Source organism: Notothenia rossii (assembly GCF_949606895.1).
Source record: "Notothenia rossii genome assembly, chromosome: 5".
NCBI classification, from domain to species: domain Eukaryota; kingdom Metazoa; phylum Chordata; class Actinopteri; order Perciformes; family Nototheniidae; genus Notothenia; species Notothenia rossii.
The window spans coordinates 21,318,106-21,334,248 of record NC_136903.1 but is presented as its reverse complement, the minus strand read 5'-3'; the positions used below and the strand labels follow the sequence as shown (position 1 = coordinate 21,334,248).

Here is a 16,143-nt window from a genome sequence, read left to right as displayed (position 1 = left end):
AGGGACTTCCTACTTTTTATGGGGCCCACAAAGCTATTCAAAATGTAAGTGTTATTTTTAGTAAGTACACCAGCAATGACATGATGACTTGTTCTGAATGCAGAATCTCTCACAAAACAGGGTTTAGATATTGAGCAAATGTTTACACAGCTGGTTTTCAAACTGGGACTCTTCTTTTTGGGTTCCTTGTTTTGCTGAAGCTTGTGGATATCCAGTAGATCAAGTATCTCCACAGTCTCATAACAAGCCAAACCCTATGACACACATACCAACTGGCCTTGCTTTTTATTCTTCAAAATGAACAAAGCTGCCATGGTAATGTGATAGTCTTAACAAAATAATGTACCTGAACACAAAGTCCACTGGGAACCTTGTCTCCACAGCAACCAAGGAAACACAACAATAGAGCTTGGCTGTCGTGGTAAATGAGAATCCCCTGGTGACTAAAGCAGGAAATACAAATACCAGTACTTTTGTTGAGTCTCCCTTCAGGTCAACACAACAAAAGGCAGGTGCACTTTGGAAAGAAAAATGTCAAATCTTAAAATGCAATGTGAAATATTTGCTCCAAAAACTATTGGTCACCAGGAAGTATAAATGCTCCCTCCGATAAAGTACTGAAGTGTACATTTGAAATGTAGGGTCGTTATTTGAGATTTTGTCAGAGAGTTGATGCTACAAGTTAATTTATTGTATAAGTTGAACATACATTTTGGTCCCTATAGGTTTGTATTCTGTTTCTGGCGGGTAAATGTTTTATTGTGTTGGAGTTGTTTACATTTCAATAACTCTTGAATAGTTAAGTGATTAAATACATAAAGTTTGAAGTTGTAAATGTTGTTAATGAAGAGATTTAAGTACAAGTAGCCTAGTGGTCAACAGTCAAACAAGCCAACGTTTTCCCCCCCCCATCTAAAGCTTTAAAACTTCTCTTAATGACCCATTTGTGCCTGCAACTGAATGATTACATTTCCTTTGTTCTCTTGGCTCCCAAAATCACTACATTAAAAAGGGAGTTTTGCTTATCATACAATATTTAGCCTTTAGACACATGAGAATACACGAATATAGCTTAGAAACTATAAGCATTAGCATAATCAAGCTGTTTGCATGGTAGTGCATTGTTGTAAAAAGAAATGCATTGTAAAAAATTATAATCTGGAAGTCAATCAATACATTGTAGTTAAATAACGTTAATTAAGCGTTTATTTCAACCTTTCAAAGGCAGAAATATTAACAAGTTGTACCCGTATTAATACACATTACATTCCCATAAATATCAGGCATAGCTGAGGTTTAACCATCTCACACTACCATCAGCTATTTTAAAAGCTTCCCGCTGAATGCACCAAAAACTTAAATTGCTGTCCCTCTTCTTTTTATAAAAAGCTTTTTTAAACCCCTCTGTGTCTGTGTGGAGTAAGGAAAGCCACAGAATGAAAATGTAACCAAATAAAGCAGAGATGGACACAGACATGCTCTGTGGCTCGTCTTTTCCTTATATGGTAAAGGAGCGTGAGGAGAGGGGCGGGGCTGTCACTGAAACGTCATCAACGTGCTCCGGAAACGTATCAAGATGTAACTTGTTTGACTAAAGTTAGCGTTGTTTGTGACCAAAAAGAGTATTATTAATCTACTTTTTTCATCCCAATAAGTACCTCTATATTGTGTAGTAAGCCCTGAAGATGAGTGGGAGTGAAAAAGAAAAGGTAAGGCAACAGCAGTTAGCTACTTAGCCTTTTTTCTTTTATAGTTTAGCATATTTGATTCAGTTAACATTTACTCAAAGAATTTCATTCATCCAGGGTCATGTTGCCTACCGTTCTTTCTTTCTTTTTACACAGGAGGACTATGCAGCCCTGAAGGACGAGGGGAACACCCTTTTCAAGGCAGGAGACATGCAGGGCGCTGTCCGCTGTTACACCAAAGCATTAAAGCTTAGTGACAGCAAAGCAGAGAGAGCTGTCCTCCACCGCAACCGCTCTGCCTGCTACCTGAAACAGGAGGAGTACAGCAAGGCAGAGAGTGATGCCTCCAAAGGTGGGATAAATACATTACAGACATGGATGTTGTGCATCAAGGACACCATTTAGTTTAAATGTATGGTCACCTAAATACACAATTAAGCCTATTTTGTTGCTCCATAGTTTCTCTTGGAATAAAATCACACTGTACATTTTACATTTATATATTCAGTTTAATATTTAATACTCCATCTGTCACATACTTGTGTATCTATAATACATTGCTTTATATCTTGTTATTGTTTTTTCTACTTCCTTGTTTATTTCTTGTCTTTTAATTTGTATTGTACAATGCCATGTCTTTTTATGTTGCTGCAACACAAAACATTTCCCAAATTGGGATCAATAAAGTACTATCGTATCGTATCTTATCTTATCTCATCTTATCTCTTATCTTTTCTTTATTGAAATATATCCATCCAGATGGATTAACTGTGACTTTCTGAGGTTTGGGCTGTAGCTTTCCCCCAAACCAGGATCCTGACTGAATTTTAGTTGGCTTAAATGGACATAAGATTACATTCGAAATGATCAATAGCTATAACTATTTTCAAATGTCAGACCCTTGTGGAAGTGTTTTACTGAGAAACCCTTTAACTATGCATTCACCCACATACAGTTTTACCTTTTTGATTTGAGAAACCATGTCCAGGTGTTGCAAGTAATATTCAACAACGTTATGGCATGTTTCACTTATGATCTGCAGCCATAGTTTGGCTGATTTGATATGCGTTACTTTATTGTTGCACTAACTGTTAGATATATGGATGTATGTATACCACATGTGTCAAACTCAAGGCCCGGGGGCCAAATCAGGCCCTTGGTGAATTTAATTTCGGCCCACAGGATAATTTTTAATTACTATTAGATCTGTCCCGTCGGTATATTGCACGCACACCTTCACTCCACCCTGAGGGTTTCCTCAGCTCAGAGCCTGAGCCCAAACATTGATGAACTTGCACCCAACATGAGATGCCAAGTATCTGCTTGAACTAGCATCACAGAGCAGCACACTGAGTTTCAATGGATGTTTCCTTCTGCACTTTTTTTCTTGCGAGAACAGGGCATGTTTTTTTCTTTGAGGGGAATCGTTTTTTTGAAGCTGTTGTTGGCCTGTGGAAAAATGTAATCATAAGAAATGTCTCCGGAAAAGCTGCAGATAGAGCAATAAGAAATGAATGCAACTGATTATTTAATGTTTAATGTTGTTTTTATAGGCAAACATTTAAGCTTTGTTAGTTCCAGGTTTAATCTGTGCAATAAGTTCATTTCAATACGTTTTGCAATAAACATTGAACCAGTCCGGCCCTCGACTAGTACCGATCTTTTTATTTTGGCCCGCTTTATATTTGAGTTTGACACCCCTGATGTAAACAGTTACACTGAATGTTGGTCTGTCACTCTTTTCAGCGCTCGATACTGACCCAGGTGATGTGAAAGCCAGGTTCAGGAGAGCTCAGGCTTTCCAGAAACTCGTCCGTCTTGATCAAGCGTTTATGGATGCTCAGAGGTGTGCCCAGCTGGAACCCAAAAACAAAGCCTTCCAGGATTTGCTCAGACAGCTAGGAGCACAGATTCAGCAGAAGGTGATGTGGGTTTTTTTTATAAAGCAAAGAGACAGAGATGTTTGTCTTCTGTTGTTAACAGTAACCTGAAGAAACGATGACTTATTGCGTTATTCTTTTTTAACCTTTTTTTTGTAGTCGGTGCAACTGAACTCCACAGATGCGCGTGTGCAGCAGATGTTCTCCCTCCTCTTAGATGCATCTGCAAATGACTCAGATCGACAAAAGGTAAGGGAAACTCGTATGGCAGGAAGAAATTGTTCTAAGCTTCTTTTAATAATGCGCTGTTGTGTTTTGATCTGTGTGTGATTCATTATTCAATTTCAGGCTGCTCAGAATCTAGTGGTGTTGTCTCGAGAAGATGCGGGAGCAGAGCAGATCTTCCGGAACGATGGAGTGAAGCTGATCCAGAAACTTCTTCATTCAAATCAGGAGGATGTGGTCCTTTCTGCCCTGAGGACCCTGGTTGGGTTGTGCACAGGGCATCAGTCCAGAGTAAGTTTGACATTCTTATTCTGTTACACGCTAATTTATACTTTGTTGTAGGGCTGCTCGATTATGGCAAAAATCATAATCTCGATTATTTGGGTCAATAATTGTAATTGCAATTATTCATTGATTTTGAAAACATCCATTTATGGGAGAATTTCTTTTTGAACAGAATGTTTTGAACAGTTGATTACCCGGAACTTTAAGTATAATTCTACTGGAAAAAAAAAAAGTAATAATAAAAAATAATTGTTTTATTTCGATTAAAATACAATTAATTGAGGATCCCTACTTTGTTCCTTTTTTAATATCCATGCATTTCTGCTTCAACTCTGTACGCTGTAGTGCAGCTGTATCAGCAGGTACTGTTATATCTCAACAGCCTTGTCAGAGACTATAATTACCACGGTTGTAAAGATGGTGAATTGCTTTGCTGCTTTTATCGCTGACATACACTGTATTGTTCCCAGACAATGGCTATAGTGAATGAGTTGGGAATGGAGCAGCTGTGTGGAGTAATGGGATCAGGAGCCTCCACTGTGTCTCTGGCTGCCTGCCACCTCCTGCAGGTGATGTTTGAGTCTCTGACAGAGGTCATGAAAAGAGAGATCCGAGGGAAGGACGAAGCCATACTTGCTGGTTAGTTTGGACTCTGATCATGAGTATATTGGAAGTTGGCCACACTTGAAAGTTCATCAATAAGTTAATCAATAACAGTTTTAGAGCATTCTCTCCTGTGCTTTTAATGATAATTTATTGTGTGATTTTAAAACAGAACCCTCCAAGGAGTTGCGCTCAATGCTACGTCACCTCTTGGAAATGATGCCAGCATCTGATGTGTCGGGGACGGGCAGAGACAGCGCCATCAACCTCATGGTCAAACAAGTTCCTCGGAAGTCCTTGAAAAACCCAGATAACTCCCTCACGTTGTGGGTGATAGACCAGGGTATGAAAACACACCTGCATATAATGTAGAATTCACACATTACTATGCCATGATGTATAGAAAAAGACATAGATCTTCTTCCAAACATACCTACTAACTATGTGGTATATTAAAGACTATTGCAAACCCATTTCAAACATTTTGCCTCTAATGTTTTTGGATCAAGATGTTAATTAACTCCTTGTTTTTCCGCAGGACTGAAGAAAATTCTGGCAGTGGCTGGGACCGTCCCTGAGCTCTCAGAAGGACCACCTCTTACAGAAAACTCCCACATGAGCTGCTCTGTCTTGCTAAGCAAACTCTACGATGACCTAAAGAACGACACAGAGAGGGAGAACTTCAACAAGCTATGTGAAGAATATGTGCAGTGAGTTTTCCACCAAAACTGTTACTAATTGCTTGCCTCGACGAGGTATTTTCAGCTAGGTGTATCTGTTTATTCATCTGTCTGTTAGCACTATTGCAGAATAACTACTTGCCCAGTTTTCATTCAACTTAGTGGAAACGTGTAGCATAGGTTAAGAGGAAGAACCATTAAATGTTGGGTGCAGCAGATACACAAACTAAGTTTCACTTCTGTTAACGTTGAGAGATGTGTGCTAGATTCATGTGGTGTAGGAATAATGAGTTTATTACTGGGAACAATTCACGCAAAACCCTAAAAGTCGGGATGTTGCAAACCAAATCTTTAGTACACATTTTCATGGCTCACCTGAGCAATGAATCAGGCATTGAACACATCTTATTTATAGTGTTCATGCACTTTTTGAGTGCCATTCTGGTTTCCAATGTTTCTGTTACTTGAGCTGCTTCATATTGCTATGACTTAGGAAAATAAAACTTATTACAGACAATAAGCCCAAAAGGGGGATCTTTCACTTTCTAATCAGATGTTTTTCTTGGCAGGCAATATTTTAACCAACCTGGTCTGGACGCTAAGCTGCGAGCCATTCAGGCGGTGTCGGTACTCCTCCAAGGGCCGAGCGAAGTGGGCAACAGAACTCTGGAGATGTCGGGAATGATGGATGCTGTCATCGCTCTGTGTGCCTCCGAAGATGTGACTCACCAGCAGGTCGCAGTGGAGACTGTGATCCATGCTGCAGGCAAAGCCAAGAGAGCCTCCTTCATCACAGCCAACGGGGTGGCACTTCTGAAGGATCTCTACAAGAAGAGCGAGAATGACAGGATACGCGTGAGAGCCCTGGTGGTAAGTGCTTCAACAAAGCAACTGTATTGAACATCTCTATATAAAGATGAGTTGACTGTGGTTTGTGATGGTTATTACACAGGGTTTGTGCAAGCTTGGATCAGCTGGAGGGACAGACTTCAGCATGAAGCAGTTTGCAGAGGGATCCACGCTAAGGCTCGCCAAGCAGTGCAGGAAGTATGTTTTTCTGAGTTGAATCTTGAGAAACGTCTGCCTATTCCATGCATACTTTATTTAAGACAATCGTGTTGCTTGAATATTTTCCAGGTGGCTGTGTAATGAATCTTTGCCCACAACCTCCCGCCGCTGGTCTGTAGAAGGCCTCGCCTACCTCACTTTTGATGCTGATGTGAAGGAGGACTTGGTGGAAGACACAAATGCTCTCCAGGCCATGTTTGAGCTAGCAAAGGTTTGACTGATCATTATAAAAAATAGTTTTTAATTGTAGTTACACATGGACAATACAGGGCAATAGGCAAGGCAAGTTTATTTATATAGCACCTTTCAACACAAGGCAATTCAAAGTTCTTTACAATAATGAAAGACCTTAAGAGCATTAAGAAATAGTGCAGCAGAAACAGATAAAATGGCATTTAAAAACACTCATTTAAAAGCAAAGATAATAAAAAATGAATACTGAATAACAGTGACAGTGCAGTGTGAGATATGAATATATCAATTAAAAGCAGTGGCAAAAAGAAAATGTTAAGTCAGATTACCCTCAGAAGAGGTGGTTTGCATGTTTGTAGTATATAAAACCACCACCTTAAGAATACACACCAACTGTTGTTTACTGTTGACTATGATAGCCTTGAGAACCTTTTTTTTCTTTGTGTTACTGCAGTCTGAGGATAAGACGGTGCTGTTTGCTGTGGGCTCCACATTAGTGAATTGCACCAACAGCTATGAAGTGGAGAAGCCAGACCCTCAGATGGTGGAGCTGGCTAAGTATGCAAAGCAGCACGTGCCCGAGGTGCATCCCAAGGTACTATTTTTCAAATCTACTTTTTTAATGTAGAGCTACATTTTCTTCACACAAACATCAGACATTATAACTTCCATATTGCGTAGAAGCTCTCGGTGTTGTTTCAAACTTGAGATTGTTTTACATGAGTCTTTCTCTGTGTCAGGATGCAACTTCCTATGTGGAGAAAAGATTGGGGAAGCTGCTGGAGGCCGGTGTGGTGTCTGCGTTGGTGTGTATGGTCAAAAAAGAGAGTCCTGCCCTCACCGAGGCTTGTAGGGAAGGTATCGCTAGGTAAGAAAATGGCAGTAAGTATTTTTCACTCACTGTTGGCTCTGTAGATTTTCTGATAACACTATTTTGTCATGGCAGGATCTTCTTGGCTTTGGTGGATCGCCAGGAGGACAGAGGCACCGTGGTGGCACAGGGTGGAGGAAAGGTAGAGCACCCTGATAAATATACACTAGTTTAGCCAAAACACTTGTCTGAATACACCTTGCTTTACTGCTTATGGTTAATTTATGTTTGATTGTCCTTCATAGGCTCTGATCCCACTGGCATCTGACAACACAGATTTAGGTAAAATCAAAGCAGCCCAAGCGCTGGCAAAAATAACCATCACATCTAACCCAGAGATTGCCTTCCCAGGAGAAAGGGTGAGAATCTCATGCTGTAAAAATAATTTTCAGTTAAAACATTAACAACTTTTCCTTCTTAATCCTGTCTCATTTTCTCTTCCCAGATCAATGAGATGGTTCGCCCCCTTGTCAGTCTTCTGACTATTGAATGCACCCTGCTGCAGAACTTTGAGGCACTCATGGCTCTCACCAACCTGGCTGGCATCAACGAAAGACTCAGGTTGGCCACTAGGGGGAGTAGACTGTCAAATATATATATACATAAGAGCTTTCAAATAATCAGACGCCCTAGTTGGAGTTTAGCAAATCTTCTTTCCTCAAACAAAGGAACATTATATCGTACCTGTTGTTACAGATAAATACAAGATTTGTTATGGTTACACATGCAGGAACCTAGTTTTTTCATAACCCAATGTAAAAATAAACGTGTAAATAGCCATACCAGAGCTGTTTTTAGGACTTAAAGGTAAAAGTTAAATTGCAAGTTTCAAAGTTAAATTGCATTTGAAGATGCAGTATCTCAAGTCTCTGAATGCTGACCTTATCTGTGTTGATAGTCTGACAGTGTTTATACAGTTGTTTAATTGTAAGGAACTAAGGCCAAATATTTAGTGTACAGAGAGAGAGAGACAGAGCTATTTAGAAGCTATAACTGCCTGGTGGTCTCTTTATTGTTTTTGGCATTTATCAGGTCACGCTTAAAAAAATAAGATTTGAATAAGATCTGACATCCTTTCTATATATATATATATGAATATCTTGTATTTAAACATAGGTTTTCTGTGTCATTATTTGGATTATCAGATTGTATTTTTGTTATTTCACAGACAAAAGATCATAAAGGAGAAGGCAGTCGCAAAAATTGAAGGCTACATGTTTGAGGAGCACGACCTGGTCCGAGCTGCTGCCACAGAGTGCATGTGTAATCTGGTTTTAAGCACAGAGGTAAGACGCATAACCATATGTGATTGTGTGTCACAACTAATGTTGAAAAGTAGAAGTAAGATTGGGTTTTTCTTCAGGTTCAGAAGCTGTATTTAGCCACAGGGAACGATCGCCTGAAGCTGCTGGTGCTCTACAGCGGGGAGGATGATGAGAGGCTGCGAAAAGCTGCTGCAGGAACTCTGGCCATGCTGACCTCAGAGCAGCCTGAGCTCTGCGCCCGCATCCCTGGAACAGTAAGCACGCAAAGGCAGCAGCTCACTGTCCATGAGCTCAGCACTGTGGCATACCGCAATGATGCATTATTCAGCTTTAGCTCACATTTCTTCCTGTTTTCCTCTCTTCCTAGACGACACACTGGCTAGAGATTTTACAGTCACTATTGCTCTGTGAAATATCCGACCTGCGGCACCGTGGAGTGGTTATAGTTCAGAACATCATGCAAGCGGACAAGAGTCTGGCTGAGACCATCATGGAGAGTGAAGCTCTGGAGATTCTCTCTGTCCTGGCGAAAGGAGGAGAGGGCACATCGAAACCCGTTTCTAAGGCAGCTCAGAACTGTTTGGACATCGCCGTGGAGTACAGCATCATCATGTCCAGGGAAGGCAGGGAAAAGGAAAAGGAAAAGGGAACTGAACCATGAGAGCTCAGCTGGAGTATGTGGATGTGCCACCAGGCAATGTTGAAATGCTGTGAGAATTATGTGGAACCAGCAAAGTCATTTCACTTATGCAGGAAACTTTTGGTCTGGGTGGGTACAAGCAAATCCGGAAATGCTCATGTGTCTTAACTTAACACTGTCCCTAGCAATACAAAGATGAAGAAAGATAGTTGGTAAGGAAAGCAAGTAGATGCAAACAGGAGTGTTGTACTCTTTCACATTGTATTGTTGTCTTAATTATACTGAATGTTCTTGGACCACCACCAAAAGTGTAGGTTGGACCAAGTATGCTCTATACAATCTTTACTAAAGATTGCTATTCCTTGATATTTCCAAATGTTTTTATTTCGATATTATGATTCCCAAAAAAACATTATCTTTATCATTTTGTGCACTTTTATATTTAGTGTGAATTAAGTTTCAGCAGCTTTCAGCATTCCCTTACATTTTCTGAAGGAAATGCATTGATTTTATAATATTTTAACCTAAACACACTAAAAGTTAAACATTTCCTTAACAAATGTGCATTTTGTTTTGATTTATGTTATTGTGTATTATTATCCACACCACATTCCTAGTGCTTTAATTGTATGGGTTGTTTTCTAGTAATGACTGACCACAAAAAATAAAACCTGTATGTGAACTCTCTTGTCATGTCTACTTCAACAATGGTTGCTGCTTATTATTATCAAGTAGTTTTGCACCAGGTTTACTCGTAGACCAATTCATTTTCTGTACATGAAAGTTTTTGGAAACACTTGACACATTGCCTTTAATGACACACCAATGTGTGTTATTATATTGTTTTTGCTATGATGTGAAATTGATGTTTCTTAATTGGAGCATTTCAGTTCCTCAGACTTATTTGGGATGTTTGTCCTCACTGTTCGTATTTCCAGAAAATATATACACAGATGCAACCAAAGAATGGGCCATGCTAACGAATGTTAAATAGGCTACATTATAATTATGTTGCATGGTAAAGTAATAACATCTTTATAAAAGTTATGTCCCAATCTCAACAAATGAAGCTATGTTTGGATTGATTCAGTGATGAGCCCTCGTCTAAATGTTCAAAAAAACCGAATCATATATGTTTGTAGATATATAGTCAGATGACGAACTCAGTACCACAGTCTCCATCTCAAGGCCTAGTTTCTTAAAACATTGATGTACTTTAGCTGGATGCATCATCAATGACGTTTTATTATCTTATCAGTGTTGTGAAATAAATTATATTAGAAAACTATGTTGAAAGAATTGTGAATTGTTTTGTTGCTGTATCATTTTGTCTACCTATACTTTATAATATTCTCAAAAGTTTTATTAACAGACATGTTGACAGGGGCTGCGTGAATGCTTGTGCGCATGCGCAGTATAACCGGAGCTACATGCACCTACTAGGTTTAAACTTTGCAGAAAACTGCGTCGCACGTCTTTCCGCAGCGTAAACAGAAGTTACCCGTTTCAAATGCGGTGGTTCGGTTTTGGCTTCAACGCATTTGGCCAGATATATGGACAAGATAAATTATTGGAGGGAGAATGTTTTGAGAATGAACAGGAAGTCAAAGTCAGTAGTCCAACAGAGCTTACTGCTCAGGAGGACAGAAGTGACTGCAGACTGAAGACGGAGTGTCAAATCAGAGCAAGCTGGAGTCGAAGAGCATCTTTGTATTTGAATGGTAAGTCTATCAACAACAAAAAAACCTATTTTTTGACACTCGGAGTGTGTCAATGATATTAATATCTCTCTTTATTGAAATACTAATTATCCACCTTACTCCCTGTTTGCTAGGTGACAGCTGTGTGTGCCTATCAGGTTTCGTCTCCAATGAGTCCTGTGGTGATCCTGTAAAAGAGAGCCGAGGCTGTAAAGATGCCATCATCAGTGAATCATACCTGACCCTCGCTTTTTCAGACAGACTTGAGTCCTGGGATCTGCAAAAGAAAGAGACGTCTCCATCATGGAGCATGGAAATAAAAACAGACCCAGAGATCTCTGGTAATCTTCTACAAGAATGATTTGTGTTAGAAAAATATCAGTTTCAATATCAGGATACATGTATTATTATCCCTGCAAGAATGGAAGTAATCATTCATGCATATACGTACAACTAGTTCCCCGAACGGTGTCCTTCACATGCTACAAGAGAGGGTGTTACACAGTCACAAGATGCAGGAATACCGGTTCAAATCAGTATACAATGTTTTGTTTAGATTAGCTAAGGAAGACCCACGTCAGAAATGATCATGCTTGTCATATGTCTATCTCCATAGAGGCTGAATCATCATATTAAGCGTTGTCACATAGCTATCATATGCCTAATAGTAAAACAGTGTGTCCTGACACTCTTCTAGGTAATCATACATCCTGTCATGTACACAGCTACAGTTGGGCCTTTGTTATCATGTGCTACTCTAATATTGGACATGGAGTACATTCAGTATTTTCCCAACAACATGTTAATTGGCTAAATGGATATCTGTATGCTGCTTTCTAGGAACCCCTCTAAATCTTCCATTGGTTCCTGGGGGATACATAGCCACCAAAACGCCCTTCTACCGCTCCTTATCCCCACACCTGAGAGCCAAGAGTCTGGCCCTGAGCTCGGAGCATGCCATCCTCCTCAGTGCCTCTGGAACTGTGTACACCTGGGGACTTGGCAGGTAGACCTAATGCTTAAACACCTGTCTTTAGTGGGAATCAGAGCAATATTATGCACTCATGCATATCTTGATCTTTTGTGTAATGCAGCCATGGTCAACTGGGGCATGGAGTCCTGACCCCTGAAGAGGAGCCCAGGGCAGTGGAGGCCCTCTGGGGGTTGCCCATGAGCTGTGTAGCCACAGGAGGCTGGCACTCAGTCTGTATTAGTGGTGAGTGTTAAACAAAACGTTGCCAGTGAAAATTCTACAAATCGAGGTGGAAAAGGAAGTTAAATGACATTGTTCTTCAGATGGGGGAGACCTTTATGTGTGGGGCTGGAATGAAAGTGGACAACTTGGACTTCCATCACAAGGTCTGAGGAAGGCAACGCAGCAGCAAAGTAGTCAACAACAAGAAGGTAAGAGACTTTTCGCCTCAAAACTCGATCAAACTAGTATTTATTTTTACCGACAGTGCTTTCCATCAACCCAAATACTATTATGTGCTGAAAATCACTCAACCCAATATGACATTTCTCTCAACTGTAACGTTTTTCATGTGGTATGTATGATAGCTACAATTCTCCACACTTGAATAAGCATTTTCGCAGCATTTATAGAAGATGCTTGCCAGAAGATTTACTCCGAACAACAGGGGGAAATGTTCACTGTTAGGTCTGTGGATTCACTGCCATTATCTCTTTTCAAATGTAATTTGGGCACCATAAGCTAAATGCAATCAAGCTGAATCGTACTGTGCTACAGTAAAAAACTCATAACGCACATTTTCAAACTATTTAAATATATTGATAGTACTTGAAGTATGGGAAATTCTTTCATTATGTATGTTTATCATTTAACCATCCCCTAAACTGTAATGCAGTCTCACCAGGCACGCTGCTTTTAGTCACCACTCAAAGTTGTAACTTAGAAGAAAATAGCATTACTGCAACATTTACTGTGCTGAACAGAATCACCATGCAGAGATGCCAGCACGTCTACTGCTGAAGAGCCACGAGAGGGAGAGACACATGAAGAGGTATTCATATCAATCCAGGCTTTCCCGGCTCTGCTGGATATCACTCCATTATGTGAAGTCAGCACAGTCAGCTGTGGCTGCCGACACACAGCTGCAGTAACAAGTAAGAAAACACTTACAACACTTGGCAATGGTTGTATAATGATGCTTTTCATTGGCAGATCAGTCACTGTCATATTTATGTTCTAATTCCAGCCACAGGTGACCTCTACACTTGGGGCTGGGGTAAGTTTGAATTTAGAGCTAACTGACACCTAAACAGATTTTGTTTTATCTTTAGCATGCTCCCTGTACAAATGTAATTCATCATTATGCTTTAAGCACAACTGAAGCTAATACACTTACTCTGTCTATCCCTCTATTACCATTTAGGTGACTACGGCCAACTAGGACACCAGACTTTAATCAGTTCAGATGAGCCTCAGCGTGTGGAGTTGTTTAAGGAGCAGCAGATGCGTGTGGTTGACGTAGTGTGCGGTGCGTGGAATACCTTTGCTTCTGTCGTCAAGGAGGAAGTAGCTGGCCCTTAAAGTAATATGGAATTCCCTTGATAAATGTGGACATTGGACTTTGGACAACATACCAGGAAGCTTTACTTATAACAACAAATACAAGAGTTTGAATGAAATGTATTTTGTATAATATAAAACAAACATTGTGAATAAGGTCTTCTTGAAAACGTTTTTTATTTTCTTTATAGAAATAAAAAAATCACAGGTTTTTATATTTTTACAAATTATCCATAAAATAGTTACGGCAATAAAATCCAGTATAATTTAAGGCAAATATCTAAAAGTGTTCTAATTGTAAATGAAACACCATATGAGAGTTAAAGGGTGATCCATTGCCACAGCCCATGAGGTCTTCACAGCACAATCTTGAAAGAACTGTGGAGAAATATAACAGAAGCAGTTCATTATGAACAACATTGCTTTTAGTAAACTATATATCTATCTATCATCATTTGATTTTTAGTCACCTGACAAAATCTGGAGATCTTGAAATGACATGCTGAAACTCTGAGAGATTCACAGTCCCATCCTTGTCAATATCTGACTCTTCCAGAATCTGTAAAAGAAACCAAGGGAACAACTGTTACTCTGACAGGTCGGTGTACAGAGCTGTTTGAACTATGTACAGTGCCTTTCTACATATTTGAAAAGGAAGAAGCCCCAGTGAACTCACATTGTTGATGAGCTGTCTCATTTCTTCAGGAGTAAGCCTTGTGTCGTCAGTCTCACCGGTGAGGCAGTTTACCAACTTCTCCAGATCGCCACAATCAAGAGTTCCATCATCGTCAAAGTCTAAAAAATACAAATATGCTTGTTACACAGATTTATGAATTACACGTTTAATTAGTAACAAGCTCATATTTGCATCCACTTATTTACCAAATATACGGAATGCATAGTGGGATTTGATTTCCAGAGTAGCAGAGTCACTGAAGGCACTTAGGAGATCCAGGAAGTCCTCAAATGTGAGGCCTCCATCTTTGTATTCAGATGTTGAGAATACATTGCAGATTCTTTTCCTGAAAGGGTTGGACTGTAAGAAGGACAAGTACAAGGCTCAGTACAGTTTATCATTACTTCTACAAAAACACACAAAGCGCAAGACACTCCTAGTCATGTTATGTATATGACCACTAAGCAGTCAACATAACACCATATTTCTCCTGTTTTACTTTCCAATAGCTTTTCACCTTGAGCTCTGGCAGAGTGAGAATCCTCTCCATTTGTACTCTGGTATTTGGAAGGTCCTTTTCATCTTTAGTGAGCAGTTCAGTGAATCTCTTGTGAGCACTAAACAAATGAATAAAAAAAGACATATGCATGGATCACAATAAACATTGATTCCTATGCTTTATAAAACAACATATTTATTATGTGGCATGCAGCTCACTTACAGAAGAATTTCCTGTTTTGTCAAGAAAGTCAGCTCCTAAAAGTACAAATGAGTAGGCCTATTATTAAAATGAAAAGTCACAGAATACATAAAGCAATACTTTACAAAAAAACATGGATTCATTTTAAAGTCTGACTTTTCTATAATAGGTACATGACATCCATGGTCTGAGTTGTTATATTGGCAACAATAATAGCGATATAAGCGTGATGAATAGTGGTATTTCAATAAAGCTACCACTAGCGTTATGGTAGTTTAACTCACTTTACGTTATAGACAGCAAGATAATCATACTTTATGTTTGATACAAATGCTGTAACAGTTTTAAGTTGCCTTTAAACGTTAGGCTATAATAACTTCTATGTTACGATATCCTCGTTTATAAAATACAACTTTTCAACTTTAGCCACTCGGTTAACAATGTCGATATAATATGTACTTCGGCACTTACTTGATATTCTGAGAGCATATCCTTCCCAAGTTGACTTGCAGTAGTTCCCATTTCGGATCATTCAGGTCGCAAATGTACTTTTTGTTGTTGTGAAGAGTTACGCAAAGAACAACAAGTTACTCTTTACATCGCCGACTTCCGGGTATCTAAGTAGAGCGTCCCCTTTCCTGTATTTGGCTACGTAACGGTTTCCATAGTGACGTACATGCAAACAGCTTCCTTTATAATATTCTATCAGGACAAATGGCGAGGGCTGGTGACTTGTGGGTCTTACCTATGAAGTTATTTAAAAAAAATCATCTTACTTTATTTTGACACAGTTCATTGTGAATAAAACAAAACCATGACTGTAGTCTGAGTGACACTGAATTACTTTGGAAATTCCTACTTTTTAATTCTTACAACGGGGAAACCTGCAGACTTTTTGTTATTCTACCATTCCAATCTTCGTGTCTTCATACAGTAACATCGACGAAATTTATTATATCACTAATAATGTTTTAATATAAGATGTGCATCTTTTGCAATGATTTTTTTTTTTTGCAGTAGTTTATCACTGGGTCCTACTCTCTAGAATATTTTTGTTAAGTATGTTGGTATAATGTGTTTTTTTCTTTTAACAATTTAAGACATGCAACAAAAGAGTAAATTGCCACAATCCCATTT

The 16,143-nt window shown here is 39.3% G+C and overlaps 3 protein-coding genes across 3 annotated transcripts; 2 read left to right on the top strand and 1 right to left on the bottom strand.

The window, feature by feature from the left end:
* The first annotated feature begins 1,529 nt into the window (after positions 1–1,529).
* unc45a (unc-45 myosin chaperone A) lies at positions 1,530–10,079 on the top strand. The gene is made up of 19 exons (XM_079684164.1): positions 1,530–1,709; positions 1,845–2,040; positions 3,435–3,610; positions 3,728–3,817; positions 3,917–4,084; positions 4,549–4,717; positions 4,854–5,024; positions 5,220–5,391; positions 5,931–6,231; positions 6,314–6,408; positions 6,499–6,640; positions 7,076–7,216; positions 7,362–7,489; positions 7,568–7,634; positions 7,738–7,851; positions 7,938–8,053; positions 8,661–8,778; positions 8,856–9,011; positions 9,125–10,079. The coding sequence occupies exons 1-19, from the start codon at positions 1,686–1,688 to the stop codon at positions 9,416–9,418; spliced, it is 2,838 nt and encodes a 945-aa protein (XP_079540290.1). The 5' UTR covers positions 1,530–1,685; the 3' UTR covers positions 9,419–10,079.
* A 731-nt stretch (positions 10,080–10,810) lies between these two features.
* Positions 10,811–13,788, top strand: rccd1 (RCC1 domain containing 1). The gene is made up of 8 exons (XM_079684165.1): positions 10,811–11,118; positions 11,232–11,438; positions 11,938–12,103; positions 12,192–12,313; positions 12,394–12,501; positions 13,054–13,224; positions 13,317–13,346; positions 13,494–13,788. Exons 1-8 carry the CDS (start codon positions 10,908–10,910, stop codon positions 13,649–13,651), a joined length of 1,173 nt encoding a protein of 390 aa, XP_079540291.1. The 5' UTR covers positions 10,811–10,907; the 3' UTR covers positions 13,652–13,788.
* A 2-nt stretch (positions 13,789–13,790) lies between these two features.
* cib1 (calcium and integrin binding 1 (calmyrin)) lies at positions 13,791–15,965 on the bottom strand. The gene is made up of 7 exons (XM_079684166.1): positions 15,478–15,965; positions 15,028–15,062; positions 14,824–14,923; positions 14,513–14,666; positions 14,307–14,425; positions 14,101–14,189; positions 13,791–14,008 (listed from the first exon to the last, which is right to left on the bottom strand). Exons 1-7 carry the CDS (start codon positions 15,526–15,528, stop codon positions 13,987–13,989), a joined length of 570 nt encoding a protein of 189 aa, XP_079540292.1. The 5' UTR covers positions 15,529–15,965; the 3' UTR covers positions 13,791–13,986.
* Between the last annotated feature and the right edge of the window lie 178 nt (positions 15,966–16,143).

Excerpts from the sequence above, each read along its gene's own strand:
- unc45a (XM_079684164.1), top strand. The coding sequence starts at position 1,686 with ATGAGTGGGAGTGAAAAAGAAAAG. Across the intron at positions 3,611-3,727 it reads GAGCACAGATTCAGCAGAAG|TCGGTGCAACTGAACTCCAC; the intron begins GTGATGTGGGTT and ends TTTTTTTTGTAG. Across the intron at positions 8,054-8,660 it reads GGCATCAACGAAAGACTCAG|ACAAAAGATCATAAAGGAGA; the intron begins GTTGGCCACTAG and ends GTTATTTCACAG.
- rccd1 (XM_079684165.1), top strand. The coding sequence starts at position 10,908 with ATGCGGTGGTTCGGTTTTGGCTTCAACGCATTTGGCCAGATATATGGA. Across the intron at positions 11,119-11,231 it reads AGCATCTTTGTATTTGAATG|GTGACAGCTGTGTGTGCCTA; the intron begins GTAAGTCTATCA and ends CCTGTTTGCTAG. Across the intron at positions 12,502-13,053 it reads AAGTAGTCAACAACAAGAAG|AATCACCATGCAGAGATGCC; the intron begins GTAAGAGACTTT and ends TGTGCTGAACAG.
- cib1 (XM_079684166.1), bottom strand. The coding sequence starts at position 15,528 with ATGGGAACTACTGCAAGTCAACTTGGGAAGGATATGCTCTCAGAATAT. Across the intron at positions 15,063-15,477 it reads ATATGCTCTCAGAATATCAA|GAGCTGACTTTCTTGACAAA; the intron begins GTAAGTGCCGAA and ends TTGTACTTTTAG. Across the intron at positions 14,426-14,512 it reads CTATGCATTCCGTATATTTG|ACTTTGACGATGATGGAACT; the intron begins GTAAATAAGTGG and ends TGTATTTTTTAG.